This window comes from Hemiscyllium ocellatum, chromosome 34, assembly GCF_020745735.1.
Source record: "Hemiscyllium ocellatum isolate sHemOce1 chromosome 34, sHemOce1.pat.X.cur, whole genome shotgun sequence".
Taxonomy (NCBI): Eukaryota; Metazoa; Chordata; class Chondrichthyes; order Orectolobiformes; family Hemiscylliidae; genus Hemiscyllium; species Hemiscyllium ocellatum.
In genome coordinates, this window is record NC_083434.1 from 23,763,117 (window position 1) to 23,781,612 (window position 18,496).

General features: G+C 41.5%; 1 protein-coding gene across 1 annotated transcript in view; it reads right to left on the reverse strand.

Annotated features, from left to right (window-relative positions):
• The window catches only part of LOC132832154 (collagen alpha-6(VI) chain-like), a 115,578-nt gene that overhangs the window by 44,956 nt on the left and 52,126 nt on the right, over positions 1 to 18,496 (reverse strand). Inside the window, exons 15-20 of the mRNA XM_060849903.1 lie at positions 16,093 to 16,164; positions 15,976 to 16,002; positions 10,638 to 10,691; positions 9,465 to 9,527; positions 6,954 to 7,019; positions 3,202 to 3,255 (exon numbers count right to left, since the gene is read on the reverse strand). Of these exons, the coding sequence (XP_060705886.1) occupies positions 3,202 to 3,255; positions 6,954 to 7,019; positions 9,465 to 9,527; positions 10,638 to 10,691; positions 15,976 to 16,002; positions 16,093 to 16,164 (336 nt within the window). The remainder of the gene's footprint in view (positions 1 to 3,201; positions 3,256 to 6,953; positions 7,020 to 9,464; positions 9,528 to 10,637; positions 10,692 to 15,975; positions 16,003 to 16,092; positions 16,165 to 18,496) is intronic.

Here is an 18,496-nt window from a genome sequence, read left to right on the forward strand (position 1 = left end):
AAGGCGCTTTAGCTGAGTGCTCCTAACATTCGTAATGAGGTTGATGAGTTAACTGCACAAATCATTGCAAATGATTATGATTTAGTAACCATTACAGGGACATGGTTACAGGGTGGTCACGACTGGGAGTTAAATACCCAGGGGTATCAGACAATCCAGAAGGACAGACAGGAAGGAAAGGGAAGTGGTATAGCTCTGACATTCAAGGACAACATTGGGGCAGTGCTGAGAGATGATATAGGTTCTATAGAGAATAAGGTTGAATCCATTTGGGTGGAAATTAGAAATTCTAAGAAGAAAAAGACACTGATAGGTGCAGTCTATAGGCCACCAAATAATAACACTATACACTGGGGAGGGCAACAAGCAAAGAAATAACTAATGCCAGTAAAAATGGTACGGCAATTATCGTGGGGGATTTTAATCTACATGTAGATTGGTCGAACCAGCTCAGTCAACGTAGCCTTGAGGAGGAATTCATTGAGTGTATCCGTGATAGTTTTCTTGAACAGTATGTAATGGAACTGACAAGGGAGCAAGCTATCCTGGATCTGGTCCTGCGTAATGAGACAGGAATAGTTAATGACATAGTTAGGGATCCTCTTGGAAGGAGTGATCACAGTATGATTGAATTTAGAATACAGCTGGATAGTGTGAAGGTAAAATCCAATACCAGGGCCCTGTGCTTAAACATGGGGGACTACAATAGGATGAGGTAGGAGCTGGCTAAAGTAGACTAGCAACAAAGACTTTATGATGGGACATTTGAGCAGTGGAGGACTTTCAAAGTAATTTTTTTAAAGTGCTCAGCAAAAGTATAATTCAGTGAAAATGAAGGACTTTAAGAAAAGGGGTAATCTGCCATGGGTGTCTAAGGAAATAAATATAAATTGAAAAAGAAGGCATAGATCAGCAAAAAACTAGAAAATTGGGAAAGATTTAAAGGTCAACAGAAAACCACAAAAAGAGCTATAAAGAAAAGTAAGATAGAACATGAGAAAAAACAGAACACAAAGACAGATAGCAAAAGTTTGTTTAAATATATTTAAAAAGTGGCTAAACATTGGTCCTTTAGAGGATGAAGTGGCACATTTAGTCATGGGATATGATGAAATGGTCGAGGCATCGAATAGGTATTTTGTGTAAGTCTTCACAGTGGAGGACACCAATAACATGCCAGTAATTGACAAAAATGAAAGTAGGTGAGGACTTGGGAACCATCATTAACATAGAAGAGGTCGTGTTGGGCAAGCTAATGGAGCTAAGGACCAACAAGTCTCCTGGCCCTGTTGGAATGCATCCCAGGGTACTAAAAGAGATGGCAGGAGAAATAGTGAGTACATTTGTGATAACTTTCCAAAGTTCGCTAGACTCTAGATTAGTTCTAGCAGATTGGAAAACAGCAAATGTGACACCACTGTTTAAAAAGGGAGGTAGACAAATGATGGGGAATTATAGACCGGTGCTTAACTTCTGTTGTGGAGAATATGCTTGAGTCTATTATCAAGGAAGAAATAACAAAGCATCTAGATAGAATTTGACCCTTTGGGCAGATTCGGGTATGGGTTCATGAAGGGCAGGTCATGCTTAACTAATCTTTTGGAATTCTATGAAGACATTATGAGCACAGTGGATAACTGGGATCTAGTAGATGTAGTATACCGAGATTTCCAAAAGGCCTTTGACAAGAGGCTGCTGCATAAGATAAAGATGCATGGCGTTAGGGGTAGAATATTAGTCTGGACAGAGGATTGGTTGACTAACAGGTAACAAAGAATGGGGCTGAACGAGTGCCATTCTGGCTGGCAATCAATAACTACTGGTATGCCTCAGGGATCAGTATTGGGACCACAGTTATTCACAATTTACCTAGGAGTGGGGGACCATGTGTAGTGTGTCAAAATTTGCAGAGATGAGTGGCAGAGCAAAGTGTACGGAGGACCGTGAAAGCTTGCAGAGGAACATAGATACTGTAAGTGAATGGGCAAAGGTCTGGCAGATGGAATACAATGTTAATAAATGTGAAGTCATCAATTTTGGTAGGAGTAACAGTAAAATGGACAATTACTTGAATGGTAAAAAGTTGCAGCATGCTGCTATGCAGACGGACCTGGGTGTCCTTGTGTATGAATCATAAAAGGTTGGTCTGCAGGTACAACAGGTAATTAGGAAGGCAAATAGAATTTTGTCCTTTGTTGCTAAAGGGATTGAGTTTCAAAGCAGGAAGATTATGTTGCAGCTGTATAGGGTGCTGGTAAGGCCACACCTGGAGTACTGTGTGCAGTTTCGGTCTCCTTACTTGAGAAAGGATGTACTGGCACTGGACGGGGTGCAGAGGATGTTCACTAGACTTATTCCAGAGTTGAGGGGGTTTGCTTATGAGGACAGACTGGGTACACTGGGATTATATTCATTGGAATTTAGAAGAATGAGTGGGGATCTTATAGAAATTATGATGGGAACAGATAAGATACACATGGAGAGGATGTTTCCACTGGTAGCTAAAAAGAGGTCCCAGCATCAAAATTAGGAGGGGGGAGGGGCTAGATTTAGGACTGAATTGAGAAGGGACTTCTTCACCCAGAGGGTTGTGAATCTATGGAATTCCCTGTCCAGAGAAGTAGTTGATGCTCCTTCGCTAAATTGTTTTAAAGCAAGAATCGATTTTTTTTTAACAATAAAGGATTTAAGGTTTATGGTGGGAGAGCAGATAAGTGGAGCTGAGTCCATGAAAAGATCAGCCATGATCTCATTGAATGGTGGAGCAGGTTCAAAAAGCCAGATGGCCTACTCCTGCTCCTTGTTCTTATGTGACATCACTACTCATGTCGTTCCTGTGGGAAAATGGGCCAAAGAAATCTGCAGTTGCATTTGAGGTCAATTAAGGCTGCTGTTTTGCTGGAAGTTTTCCAGCTCAATAATATTAAACAGTCCGTCTCCAGCTATCCGAGGTCACAGGCATTTAAACGAATTCTGTCACTGAATTGATTTATGAATTTCTGACAGAATTCATGGATTGGACTCAACATAAACAAAACTATCAAAGAAGCAGGAGAAATAATGCGCCCAGTATCTAATTTAAAACAAAATCAGCATTTGCATGACAATGTGAACACAAATATAAACACGAATTAGTGATAAAGAAAATAAAGGATTGGTGTCTACTCGGTGTAGCTGTTTGAATACATGAGCTATTCTTACATTATTTCCTTTACTACCACGGAAGCCTAGTGTGCCACTTCTTCCACGTTCGCCCTGTAGATTAAAAAAAACTGTCAATGTTATTCCAGTTTTTGTTTTCGCTTTTGCAGCCGCAGCCATTCCCACATATGGAATAGGATAAATGAGAGAGAAAGAGAGCTCATAATTACTGATGTGATTTCAAAAGGGATCAAAGCTTTCCAACTTTCCTTGGTTGATGCAGTGCTTGACTTTATTTACCTTATTTTTTTCATTATTTTCTCTTCCTGAACTAACAGCTGTTGAGGACACTACAGCCTCTCTCCAGCTCGGAAAGCTTAACAAACAAATTGGTTGAGGCACATATTACAGCTTTCAACCTCTGGTCTAACTTTTAGACAAGACTTGAGGATCTATTTAGCTCCATTGGCTCATGGTGAGCTTGTGCATCAAGTTAACATCGAAAGCGGCACAGTGGCTCAGTAGTTAGCACTGCTGCCTCAGGGTCCCAGGTTCGATTCCAGCCTCAGGTGACTGTCTGTGTGGAGTTTGCATATTCTCCCCGTGTCTGTATGGGTTTCCTCCCACAATCCAAAGATGTGCAGGTTAGGTAAATTGGCCATGCTAAATTGCCCATTAGGTGTTAGGTGCATTAGTCAGAGGAAAATGGGTCTGGGTGGGTTACTCTTCAGAGGGTCAGTGTGGACTTGGGCCGAAGGACCTGTTTCCACACTGTAGGGAATCTAATCTTAAAAAAAACAGAGTATAATTCCCATTCAGGCTGAGGTAGTGTCAGAGATAGTCTCAACTCTCAGTAGCAAAAGATCATGGCATTTTGCCAAGGTCTGATAAATAAAAGCTAAAAATGTGGCTGGAGAACTGAAGAGAATGACAAGACTTTATTATACAAGATTTAGGAATGATTGAACTGAGATACTTAAGGTAATTCAAGAATTAAATAGGGAACAACCTATATAGGTTAGGGGCAGAAGCATGCTATTTGTTCCCTCATGCCAGTTCCACATATAACAACAACATGGCTGATCTGATTATTCCACATCCCCTCTGACCCCAATAACATTTCACCCCAAAAAGAAATTGCTGGAGAAACTCAGCAGGACTGGCAACATTTGTGGAGAGGGGAAACAGAGTTAACATTTCATAGAGTCATACAGCATGGAAACAGACTATTCAGTCCAACTAGTCCAGTGAAGCATGTCATAACTAAACTAGTCCAATCTGCCTGTGCCTGATCCATATCCCTCTAAACCTTCTCCAATCCGGAAGGTTGAAAGTCTCGTCAGCTTTGTTAAGAATTCCAGTGCCGTTATCTAAGAAATCAGATTTCTCCGTGGAGTGATGCACAATGACAGACTGGATTTTGTTTTCAGGTTGGACTTTACTGAAGGAGATTTTGGAGAACTGGCTCATTTCCATTTGACTTGGAGGGGATGGAGTGGTCACTAAGGATTGTGGATTTAAGAACTTTACTGGGGAACCTTTTCCCATGTAAGATTACTGCATGGACTAGTAATTTTTGTTGTTATAATAATTGCATGTTGTGTATCAATAGCTTGCTTAGGTACTGGCAGTAAGATTCTTATGAAAGCTGGTAGACCCATCTAGGTAGTTATCATGGAATGATAAAAGGGAGGAATGTAGTATTAAAAGATTAAATATCTTTTAATATCTCTCTGGACATTGATGTAATATTAAAGAGTTAAACTGCACTGAGTGAACATTTTGAAAGTGGGTGGGGACAACATTCATGCAAAAATATGAACCACCCACCATCATTTACTACTACTCCCCTACTATTATCAATGTAAACCATCATTCAATCTCTTCCATTCAGAAATGCTTTCTATCCATCCCCCGAAGCTAGCACATATCAAACCTGCATTGTCTTGGGGAATCACTGAGTCAGGAAATCATTTGCATAATGATTCCCCAGGATTAGGGTATTAGCATTTGCATTATAATTTTTATCAGCAAAACAGTGGCTCAGTGGTTAGCACTGAGGGACCCGGGTTCGATTCCAGCCTTGGGCGACCGGCTGTGAAAGCTGGTTTGTATATTTTTCCCATGTCTGCTTGGGTTTCTTCCGGGTGCTCCAGTTTCCTCCCACAATCTAAAGATGTGCAGGTTAGGTGAATTGGCCATGCTAAATTGACCATAGTGTTCAGAGATGTGTAGGTTAGGGGCATTAGTCAAATGCAAGTGTCTGGGAGGGTACTCTTCAGAGGGTCGGTGTGGATTTGTTGGAACTGAACAACCTGTTTCCACGCTGTGGGAATTCTATTCTAATCATGTACTTCTTCAAATGTCTTTACCATACCTGCATCCAGCACATTCTCTAGCAATTCATTCGACACATGAACTACTCTGTGTGAAAAAAGGTTGCCCTTTTTCCTCTCACCATCAAAGTATGCCCCCTAGTTTTAAACACCCCTACCCTTGGGGAAAAAAAAGCCTTTGCTATTCACCTTATCTATGCCTCTCATGATTTCATAAACCTCTATAAGGTGACCCCTCAACTTCCTCAGGAAAACAGCTCTATCTGCTTTCTATAAAGGCCGTTCCCTCCGCGACTACCTCGTCAGGTCTATGCCCCCCTCGAACCCACCCTCCCCTCAGGCACCTTCCTCTGCCCCACAGGAATTGCAAAACCTGTACCGACACCTCCCCCCTCACCTTCATCCAAGGCCCCAAAGGAGCCTTACACATCTATCAAAGTTTCACCTGCACTTCCACATGTCATTGACTATATGCGTTGCTCCCAATGCAGTCTCCTCTACATTGAGGGGACAAGATGCCTACTCGCAGAGCACTTCAGAGAACATCTCCAGGACATCAACACCAACCAGTCCCACTGCCCCTTGGCTGAACACTTCAACTCCCCCTCCCACTTTGCCAAGGACATGCAGATCCTTGGCGTCCTCCATCACCACTCCCTTACCATCCGACATCTAGAGGAAGGATGCCTCATCTTCCCCCAGGGAATCTTCCATCCCCATGGCATCAATGTGGATTTCACCAGTTTCCTCATTTCCCTTCTCTCCACCTTATCCCAGTTTAAACCTTCCAGCTCAACACCATCCTCATGATCTGTCCTACTTGTCCATCTTCCTTCCCACCTATCCACTCCACCCTCCCCTCCAACCTATCACCTTTACCCCCACTTTCATCCACCTATTGCACTCTCAGCTGCCTTCCCCTGGCCCCGCCCCCTCCCATTTAGCTCTCCACCCCTGAGGCTCCCAGCCTCATTCCTGATGAAGGGCCTTTGCCCGAAACATCGATTTTCCAAGGGGTCCTTGGATGCTGTCTGACTTGCTGTGCTTTTCCAGCACCACACTCTCGACTCTAATCTCCAGCATCTGCAGTCCTCACTTGCGCCTGGAAAACAGCACCACTCTATCTTTATATCTGAAACTCAAGTTGGAAAGGGTTCAGAAAAGATTGGCCAGGATATTGCCAGGAATGAAGGAAACACAGCAGTAAAGTGTGCACAGAGATCTCCCACCAATAGTAATGAGGTAATGACTCGAAAAACTTCGTGACATTGAGAGAGCAGTTAGCCTAAGTTCCTACCCTATTCTCCAAAATACCACCAATAGATCTTCAGGCCAAGGCAGATGAAAAGCTTTGGTTTAACAATTCACATTGAAGACAGCACATGCTTTAAATAAGCTAAAAAGGGGTGAGCATACTAAAAATATAAGAATTTATTGCACAGGCAGTGTAGTTTACGCAGCAGGGAAGCAGCTTACCGGTACACCTGGATCTCCTCTTTGACCTGGATATCCTCTGACATAATTATCTCGACCAGGGGTACCCTGAAATAAAAAGCAGGTACCAAAATACAAAATTTTAAATGGAGTTTGGCGCTCAATTTTCAATTTTTCAACTGTCAGCAGAAAATGCGCTTTAAACCAACCTTTAAAAGAAACCAGCATTCCAACATAATTACTACCAATGATGGCAATAAGAAAGTACTTAAGAACCCATTTTAACTCCCTCCATCTGGTATGGCAATAATAAGCAAAACAAACGGTCATCAGTCATTTTCAGCCAAGTTTACAAATTGAACTTCCATCCTGAGCTGGACCCTAAGAGTATCTATGTTATTTAGGCAGCTCCTTGCAAAATGCAAATTGATTTCCTGATAAGACCTTGAGTGTAGGCTCCATAAGATCATTAGGCATAGGAGCAGAAATTTGGCCATTTAGCCCATTGAGTCAGTTCTGCCATTCAATTGTGGCGGATAGGTTTCTCAATCCCATTCTCCAGCTTTCTCCCTGTAACTCTTGCTCCCCTTGTAAATCAAGAACCTATCTATCTCCATCTTAAATACACTCAATGACCTGGCCTCCACAGCCTTTGATGAATTCCATAGATTCACCATTCTCTGACTGAAGAAGTTTTTCCATATCTCCATTCTCAAGGGTCTTCTTTTTATGTAAGGCTACTCCTAGTCTCTCCTGACAATGAAAACATCTTTCCAACATCTACCCTCTTCAGCTCATTCAGTATCCTGTAAGTTTCAATTAGATTCCCCCCGCCCATCTTTCTAAGCTCCGTCAAGTATAGACGCAAACGTTCCTCATATGTTAAGCTTTTCATTCCTGAGATCATTCTTGTGAACCTACTCGACCAGTCCAGGGCCAGTACATCCTTCCTGAGGTTTGGGGCCTGAAATTACTCCCAATACTCTAAATGTGATCTGTCCAGAGCTTCATAAAGCCTCAGAAGTACATCCCAGTGTTTATATTCTTGTCCTCTTGAAATAAATACCAATATTGTATTTGCCTTCCTAACTACCGACCTAACCTGCAAGTTTACCTTAAGAGAATCCTGGTCTAGAACTCTACAGTCCCATTTGCACTTCAGATTTCTGAATTTACTCCCCATTTGGAAAATAGTCCATGACTCTATTCTTCCTACCAAAGTGCATGACCTCACATTCCCACATTGTACTCCATCTGCCATTTCTTTGCTTACTCTCTTAACCTGTCTAAATCTTCCTGCAGCATCCCCTGCCTCCTCAATAAAACCTGCCGCTCTGCCTATCTTTGTATCATCTGCAACTTAGCCAGAATGCCCTCAATTCCTTCATCTAGATCATTAACGTATAAAGTGAAAAGTTGTGGTCCCAACACTGACCATTGTAGAATATCCAATTGTATTGTATGTCAGTGAATAGCCTTGTCAGAGCTGCTTAAAGGAGCTGCTTGAACCCTCTCAGAAGTAAAACACCCTCATACTCCTACTAGTTACTCTGGACTGCTATCAACCTCCATGGAGCCTTGCCTACCTACCTCACTACCTCGGAGATTGCCTTGCCGCCCTCTCCTCTCCCAGGCTCTGACTGTAAACAAATTCAGCACAAATGCAGCATATTCTCTCCTTCCCAGTCCACCCCAGCATCCGCTGCACTATAGCGCCTCTTTGGTTCCAGAACATTCTATTGGTGAGAAGAGGAAAGCAACAGACAACCTTTTCTCCACACACTCCACATTTGTATTTAGTGGAGACCCCAATCAACCCCTGCCCAGCAGTACAGCAGGGCTCTGGTTTATTTTTATTGGATGAGACGAGTTGTCTTGTGGCACACTGTACATGCATATCAAATGACCCCACCTTTTGCTGTGTCATGTGATTGGTTTATTATGATTGACTTGGCTATTTTGATCATCAGCAGGTCAGATGGTATCTTTGGAAAGATGCGAGTCAAGGTTTTGCATTTAGAGCCATTCTTGGGAACTGGGAGACTTAATACAGGAGCAGCATCAGAGGAGCAGGACAGTCCACATTTCGGGTGGTCCCACCAGACCATCGACTCTCCTGCTCCTCTGATGCTGCTTGACCTGTGTTTTTTCCAGCTCTACATGTTATCGACCAGAACTTTCCAGCATCTGCAGTCCTCACTATCTCCTTTATATAACAGCAGCATGTTCAGACTACTGGATGCCAGTTAGGCAAAACAATTCACTTAAAAGAGGTTATGGCTCCGACATGTAACCATTAGGTTTGAGCTCACTAAGAGGAAAGAAGCCAAAGTTATTTGCATATAGAAATATTATTGCGCAAATAAAATTGAGCATCATGTACACACCTCAATTCAAAATTCAGCATAGAGGATATGTGTAAATACCGAGTGCTGAACAGAATATGCATTTAAAATGATGCATTGCCAAGCTTCTGCAAATAAAACAACTATGCAATTAGTTTGAAACTAATTTGAAAGATGACGTATTATAAAATGACATTTTTCCACTTACAGGGTCACCTGGTATTCCAACATCTCCACGCTCACCTCTGTATCCGGTTGGGCCTTTAATTCCCTGAAAAAAAGTTAATATGACAGTTCAAAGTGAGATATTCATTAAAAACTGTGTTGTTTCAAGTTGCATCCAATAAGTCAGTGCTATTTATAAAGTGCCAAATGCTTTGACATAACAAATAAAGTACATTTATAAGTGACTGGATTCTAATGTCTGAATGGATCTTGGAATGTGTTCTTTTTGTCTTCATTACCAGGGTTAGCGCTCAAAGGAATTTTACTGCTGGTTGCAAGAGAAACAAAATTTTGAACCAGTGGGTGAAATAACTCCACAGAAGCTGGTATCCCATCACCAAGTCACCCTTTATTTACACATGGAAAGTCCTTGATAGTGGTCCAGCTCCCTCAAAGCCACCTCAGAATGTCAAAATATCTGACTCTCCTCTTTTGATCTGTCAGCCAGGGCTCCCTTATTAGACAAAATTAATATTATTCTATAAGGTCCGCCTGGCTGACCTTGTTACTATGATTGCCTTGGGTAAAGTTGATCAGGCTGTAGTAAAAATATATGGGATCACTGGCCTCAAGAAAAACATAGACTAAAATGTCAGGAAAGAACTGCCTGAAATTCTATAGTAATGTTTAAATGGAAACAGGGTGATACTCAACAAAGAAAAGGAATTTCTAAGCTATGGGGAAAGAATGAGGGACACAATCTAATGGATAGCTGGTTCGAAGAGTTGACACAATGAATGAGAGCTCACATGTGACAATAAATTTTTCTCTTTTGTGATATATGGTGATATGAGTCAATGGCTCTGGTGAGAACCTTTCAGATCATCATTTCTGTGTTGTGGCAGGTACGCATCAAACCAATTGTATAAATTTGTTTTTTGCCAGACTTTCCAATTTCAAGTGGTTATTAACATGCATCTGTAATGTTGTGGTCATCTTAGCTTTAACAGGCATTCATTGTTATACATTCAGTTTGCAAAATTCAAATTAATTTTCAAATTATCATAAATGGGGGAATAGAGAACTTGAAAATCATTAAGGTTTTGAATAATTTGTTAATGATGAAATAATATTTAAAATTAAACAGACATAATTGTCAAGTATATACAATGCACATATTTCAATAAATGCTTAAATAAAAAAAGTCTGTCTTTACAGTATTTCCATTATCCCCTTTTGGCCCAGCAACTCCATGGATTCCAGACTCCCCCTGTGAGAAGACAATATTCAGGATTAATTTGTCAAATAATATATACATATGAGCAAAAGACAGAAAAATCACAAAGTAAAAACAGGAGAAAATGACTTGGTTTTACATAGAATGTTTCACAACCTCAGAACCACCCAAGGTTTTTTACAATCAATATATTATGTTTTAAGTAATATAACAAATGTGACAGCCAAATTTCAAGACCCAACAAATAATTTTTTAATGGAATTTGTTGAGGGATAAATATCCATTTGGAAGCATTTCCTTACCCTTCAAAATAGTAACACGTGATCTTTTACATTCACTATTACCAATATTATTTGAGAGAGTCCAATGTATTATATCACATCTAACATGCAGCACTGCTGTACCTCAATGGGGATATTAATCTAGATTACATGTTTGCATGTGACTTGCACTCAACTTTCTGATTCTGAGACGACAGTCCTATTCACTGAGTCAAAGTTGACAGATTATACCCTTAAACAGGAATAAATGGATGCCGTCACTAAATATGTGCGAGGTAGAATTGACTGGAAATGTCCATGAGTTTATTTTTATTCATTCAGGGGATGTGAGCGCCTCTGGCTGGGCTAGCATTCATTACTCACCTCGAGAGTGGCATGGTGGCTCAGTGGTTGGTACTCCTGCCTCACAGCACCATGGAACCAGGTTCAATCCAACCTTGGGTGACTGTCTGTGTGAAGTTTGCACATTCTCCCAGTTTCTGCGTGGGTTTCCTCCCACAGTCCAAAGATGTGCAGGTCAGGTGAATTGGACATGCTCAATTGCCCATAGTGTTAGGTGCATTAGTCAGAGGGAAATTAGTCTGGGTGGGTTACTCATTGAGTCATAGAGATGTACAGCATGGAAACAAGCCCTTCAGTCCAACCTGTCCATGCTGACCAGATATCCCAAACCACCTGCCAGTACCCGGCCCATGTCCCTCCGTCCCTTCCTATTCATATACCTATGCAAATAGCTTTGAAATGTTGCAATTGTTCCAGCCACCACCACTTCCTCTGGCAGCTCATTCCATACACGTACCACACTCTGCATGAAAAGGTTGCCCCTTAGGTCTCTTTTATATCTTTCCCCTCTCACCCTAAACCTATGCCCTCTAGTTCTGGACTCCTCCACTCCAGAGAAAATAATTTATCTATGTATCCTATCGATGCCCCTCAAAATTTTGTAAACCTAGTTAAGGTCACCCCTCAGCCTCCGATGCTCCAGGGAAAAAAAGCCTCAGACTGTTCAGCCTCTCCCTATAGCTCAAATCCTGCAATATTCCAACAGTGGCCTAACCAATGTCCTGTACAGCTGCAATACGACCTCCCAACTCCTGTACTCAACACTCTGACCAATAAAGGAAAGCATACCAAACACCTTCTTCACTATCCTATCTACCTGTGACTCCACTTTCAAGGAGCTATGAACCTGCACTCCAAGGTCTCTTTGTTCAGCAACGCTCCCAAGGAGCTTACCATTAATTGTATAAGTTCTACTAAGATTTGCTTTCCCAAAATGCAGCACCTCGCATTTATCTGAATTAAACTCCACCTGCCACTTCTCAGCCCATTGGCCTATCTGGTACAGATCCTGTTGTAATCTGAGGTAACCTTCTTCGCTGTCCACTGCACCTCCAATTTTGGTGTCATCTGCAAACTTATTAACTGTACCTCTTATGCTCGCATCCAAATCATTTATGTAAATGACAAAAAGTAGAGGACCCAGCACTGATCCTTGTGGCACTCCACTGGTCACAGGCCTCCAGTCTGAAAAACAACCCTCCACCACCACCCTCTGTCTTCTACCTTTGAGCCAGTTCTGTATCCAAATGGCTAGTTCTCCCTGTACTCCGTGAAATCTAACCTTGCTAATCAGTCTCCCATGGGGAACCTTGTCGAACGCCTTACAGAAGTGCATATAGATCATATCTACCACTCTGCCCTCATCAATCCTCTTTATTACTTTTTCAAAAACCTCAATCAAGTTTGTGAGACATGATTTCCCACACACAAAGCCATGTTGACTATCCCTAATAAGTTCTTGCCTTTCCAAATACATGTAAATCCTGTCCCTCAGGATTCCCTCCAACAACTTGCCCACCATGGAGGTCAGGGTCACTGGTCTATAGCTCCCTGGCTTGTCTGTACCACCCTTCGTAAATAGTGGCACTACGCTGGCCAACCTCCAGTCTTCCGGCACCTCACCTGTGACTATCAATGATACAAATATCTCAGCAAGAGGCCCAGCAATCACTTCTCTAGTTTTCCAGAGAGTTCAAGGGTACACTTGATCAGACCCTGGGGATTTATCCACCTTTATGCATTTCAAGATGTCCAGTACTTCCTCCTCTGTAATATGGACATTTTGCAAGGTATCACCATCTATTTCCCTACAGTTTATATCTTCCATATACTTTTCCACAGTAAACTCTGATGCAAAATACTCGTTTAGTATCTCCCCCATTTTCTGCGGCACCACACAAAGGCCGTCTTGTTGATCTTTGAGGTGCCCTATTCTCTCCCTAGTTACCCTTTTGCCCTTAATGTATTTGTAAAAACACTTTGTATTCTCCTTAATTCTATTTACCAAAGCTACTTCATGTCCCCTTTTTGCCCTCCTGATTTCCCTCTTAAGTATACTCCTACTTTCTTTATACTCTAAGGATTCACTCAATCTAGCCTGTCTATACCTTACATATGCTTCCTTCTTTTTTCTTAACCAAAGCCTCAATTTCTTTAGTCATCCAGCATTCCTTATACCTACCGGCCTTTCCTTTCACCCTCACAGGAATATACTTTTTCTGGATTCTTGTTATCTCATTTCTGAAGGGTTCCCATTTTCCAGCCATCCCTTTACCTGCGAACATCTGCCCCTAATCAGTTTTTGAAAGTTCTTGCCTAATACCATCAAAATTGGCCTTTCTCCAATTTAAGACTTCAACTTGTAGATCTGGTCTATCCTTTTCCATCACTATTTTAAATCTAACAGAATTATGGTCGCTGGCCCCAAAGTGCTCCCCAACTGACACCTCAGTCACCTGCCCTGCCTTATTTCCTAAGAAGTAGGTCAAGTTTTGCACCTTCTCTTGTAGGTACATCCACATACTGAATCAGAAAGTTTTCTTGTACACACTTAAGAAATTCCTCTCCACCTAAACCCTTAACACTTATGGCAGTCCCAGTCTGTGTTTGGAAAGTTAAAATCTCCTACCATAACCACCCTATTATTCTTACAGACAGCTGAGATCTCCTTACAGGTTTGTTTCTCAATTTCCCTCTTACTATTAGGGGGTCTATAGTACAATTCCAATTAGGTAATCATCCCTTTCTTATTTCTCAGTTCCATGCAAATAACTTCCCTGGATGTATATCCGGGAATATCCTCCCTCAGCACAGCTGTAATGCTATCCCATATCAAAAATGTCACTCCCCCTCCTCTCTTGCCTCCCTTTCTATCCTTCCTATAGCATTTGTATCCTGGAACATTAAGCTGCCAGTCCTGCCCATCCCTGAGCCATGTTTCTGTAATTGCTATAATATCCCAGTCCCATGTTCCTAACCATGCCCTGTGTTCATCTGCCTTCCCTGTTAGGCCCCTTGCGTTGAAATAAATGCAGTTTAATTGATTAGTCCTATCTTGTCCCTGCCTGCCCTGATTGTTTGACTCACTTCTGTTCCCAACTGTACTAGTCTCAGATTGATCCCTTTCCTCACTATTTCCCTGGGTCCCACACCCCCACATTACTAGTTTAAATCCTCCTGAGCAGCTCTAGCAAATCTCCCTGCCAGTATATTAGTCCCCTTCCAGTTTAGGTGCTATCCGTCCTTCTTGTACAGGTCACTTCTACCCCAAAAGAGATTCCAATGATCCAAAAATGTGAATCCTTCTCCTATACACCAGCTCCTCAGCCATGCATTCATCTGCTCTATCCTCCTATTCCTGCCCTCATTACCTTGTAGCACCAGGAGTAATCCAGATATTACTATTCTCAAGGACCTCCTGTTTAAATTCCTGCCTAACTCTCTGTAATGTCCCTTCAGAATCTCAACCTTTTCCCTTCCTATGTCATTGGTTCCAATGTGGACCATGACCCTCTCCCCCTTGAAAACATTCTGCACCCTCTCTGAGACATCCTTGATCCTGGCACCAGGGAAGCAACACACCATTCTGATTTTTTGCTGCTGGCCACAGAAACGTCTGTCTGTAGCCAGGACTAGAGAATCGCCTAACACAATTGATCTCTTGTAACCCGACATACCCCTCATTGCATTAGAGCCAGTCTCAATACCAGAAAGTCAGCTCCATTGTTGCAGGTCTGGACTGACAAGTAGGTCACAACTGGTAAGAAGGGCAGGTTTCCTTCCCTAAGGAACATTCATGAATCAGATGGGTTTTTTTAGAGATATTTTCTGGTAATTCATGGTCAATACTCCAGAGCTTACAAGTGAACTGAAATTTCATCAACTGCTAGTGTAGGATTAATAGCCATGTTCTTCATTAGGTTCGGTCTCAGCTTTATTGGTGCAGTGACATTAAAACCACATCACCAATTCCCCCACTGCACCTCAGGCTATGGAAAAACCAGCTACAGATACTCCTCTCATTGGCTCTCCATCTGGAGAGACCATAAGACGACATTACATTAGGACAATACTGTACTTGCACTTGATGCTTTTCTGTGAGAGCATGGCCTTGCAATGCCCAATTTCAAGGCTTCATCTTGAAGCAGTCATTTGAGTGATGAGTTGTTGGATGACTGTGCCTTGGCACATTCAACAGGGATTGAGTGCAGAACACTGACAAAGAGATAAATCTCAACTAGTCTTCCACTTCTGACTGATGCAGGTGAAAATAGTAGCAAATGTGAGCTTCAAGTATGTTCAATTGCTAATTGGACCTTTTTTCTGGCATCCTAACAATCTTTCCAGTTCCTAGAAAATGGTCTAAATATACAATATAAATATACTGATAATTTGCATCTTAGCTTTGGACTTCTGGTGAAATACTACTGATAAACACCTGCTGTCTATAACTTACAATCTATCTAACCCAGACATGATGAATTGTCAGGAGCAGTCTCCCACACTGAGTTTGAATACTAGGGTACCTGCTCTCCATTTGTCCCAGGTGCACCATTCTCAGCTGCTTCACCCTGCCAAGGAAACATTAATCCATCAGTGAACCAGACAAAGAACAAAACAAAAATTAATACAACTGTAGCAAAATAAAGTATGTTTTGCAATTAAATATTCATCAAACCTGAAAATATATTTACCTTCTCTCCTCGATAGCCTCTTTCTCCCTGAATGACAAAATTTGCCAGTTAACAATAAAAGTATAAATCATCAAAAATAAATCATCCACAATTGACGTTTGCTCAATAAACACAAACCATGAAGCCCCTGCTGCCTTGACATCCTTCAATTCCTCGAGGTCCTGTAATGCCTGGAGGACCCCTATCACCCTAAGAAAGACCAAACAATAAATTAATGATTAAGTAAAAGGGCCTCTAGCATGATATCAGCATCAAAGTGCTCCCAGATACACCCAGGATTCAACAGCACACCGTGTTTGAAAGTAACAATCCCCATGCGTTGAATCAGGCAGCAAAATACTGTCAGAGATTATAAAGGTTTTATTGTAAATCTAAAGCTTAGAACAAACACATTCTGGACTCTCCTCCTGTCCAGAAACTAACTCCCCACTCGCATAAAATATGTTCTTTTTATTTTTGACTACATCACCGGCCAATCACCCACGCTACTGGTTAAACAATTAACAGTTAACTTGCACTGTTCAACAGTGACAGTACAGCAACAACAAAAAGGAAGTATAGGGCAAGGAGAAGGGAATTACATTAAATTGGAATTGGAAGGGAAATAATGTACTCCAATCCCACATTGCCCACCTGTGCAAAGTCTTTTTTATCTTTTTTTATCCTTTCTCTTAAATTTTATTTTCTTAGAGGTGCGACCCCTTCATTTTAAAGTGACCCCTCATTCTAGATATTTTTACTTAGTATGTGTTATAATACATTTCTGGAGCAGGTAGGACTTGAGCCTGTGCCTTCTGACTTAGAGGTAGTGTAGAGAACGTAGCTCTTTTTTTGTTCTTCTCTGTTCAAAGATGCTATTACACACCCGCTGAGCAGGAGGGACTCAAACCCCAGCAGCTCCTGGCAAAATCCAATGAACATCTCCTGCTTTCAACCAACTATTGAAATGTTAGGTATGAGCCTTCGATGGGCCTTTCTTACTCTGACATATCATGAATTTACCTCTGCCTTTTTCATTTGACCTCCCTTGAAGAAGGCAACACTCAAAGAAAAGTCTGAAACCAATGAAATTATTAGAATATTTATAATCTCATTCCCTTTTCTGTAACCTGAGTGGAAACTTGAATCAGATCTCATGGCAACTGGACAGATCATTTTCAACTTCACCTTTTCACGATCATCTGGATGCCACAACAGATAAAAATACTGCCAAAGGTAAGTAGCAAAGTTCCTGGGAACCACAGCAGCAATATAAGGCCTTCAGCCTGTTAAGCCATCATGTCACTCCAATTCAATCATGGCACATCTTAACTCCTCTCCTGTCTTGGTTCTGTGATCCTTCATGTCCTTATCTCACAAGAATCTAGTGATCTTCATTTTGAAAACATTGATTGAACTAGCCTTCATACCTTTTGAAGGGAGAGACATTCAGATTTCTACTGGTCTTTCTGTGAAGAACTGCTTCCTAATAATATCCTGAAATTCTGAGGTTTACTCCTTTTAGATTTATGTCTGGTTTATCCAGACAGCCACCACCAGAAGAAATAGCATTTTCAATCCTCTAATCATCTGAAAACATCCCTCTGAGCTTTTATAATTAAGAATCTAAAAAAACTAACCTCTACTGCTCCAGTGTCAGGATATTTTCTTCCCCAGCAACCCCACCAATCCCATCATAACAGCTTAAATTAAGTGAATCAGTCCTGATGCCAAGGGGGGTGGGGGGCATTGGGAAAACCATTGTCAATTTAATTCAGGATAAGAAGTGCCTGACACAGGATACACACTCTTCGGCAATGGGATCTGTACATGTGCATTATGAATAGAAGTAGGTTGTTCAGCTTCTCAAGCCTGCTCCACCAGTCAATAAGATTATGGCTGACTTGTTTGCATTTTGAATTCCACATTCCCATTTCCACCTCTCCATCGCCCTGATAATCTTCGATTCCTTTACCTAATGAGAATCTACTTATCTCTACTATAAAGATAATTTATAACCCTGACTCTCCACTCTCAGACATAGAAAGTTCCAAAGTTATAAAACAATCAGAGAAAAATAATTCCCTTCATCTCTTTCCAAAAGAAGAGCAATCCCTCTGGACTCATCTCTACATCTTCCTCATCAACACTGTTCAGGAGTGAACCAAATCATTCCTTGCTCTTCTAAACTACACTAAAACAAGCCCAGTCTGTCCAACTTTTCCTCTTAAGGCACTCCACTCATTCCAGGGATCAATCAAGTAAGCCTCTTCTGAATCACCTCCAAAACAGTTGCATCCTTCAATAAATAAGGACAGGCAAAACACCACGCAGGATTTAAAATGCCCTGGATAACAGACACACAACATCCTGACTTTTAACTTTAATTCCTCTCCTAATAATGGATAGCATTCCATTAGCTTTCTTGATTACTTGCTGTGCTGCATACTAATATTTTGTGACTTAAACACTAAATCCCTCTCTACCTCAGAATTCTGCAATCATTCTCCGTTTAGTAATTCTCTGCTTTTCATATTCTTCC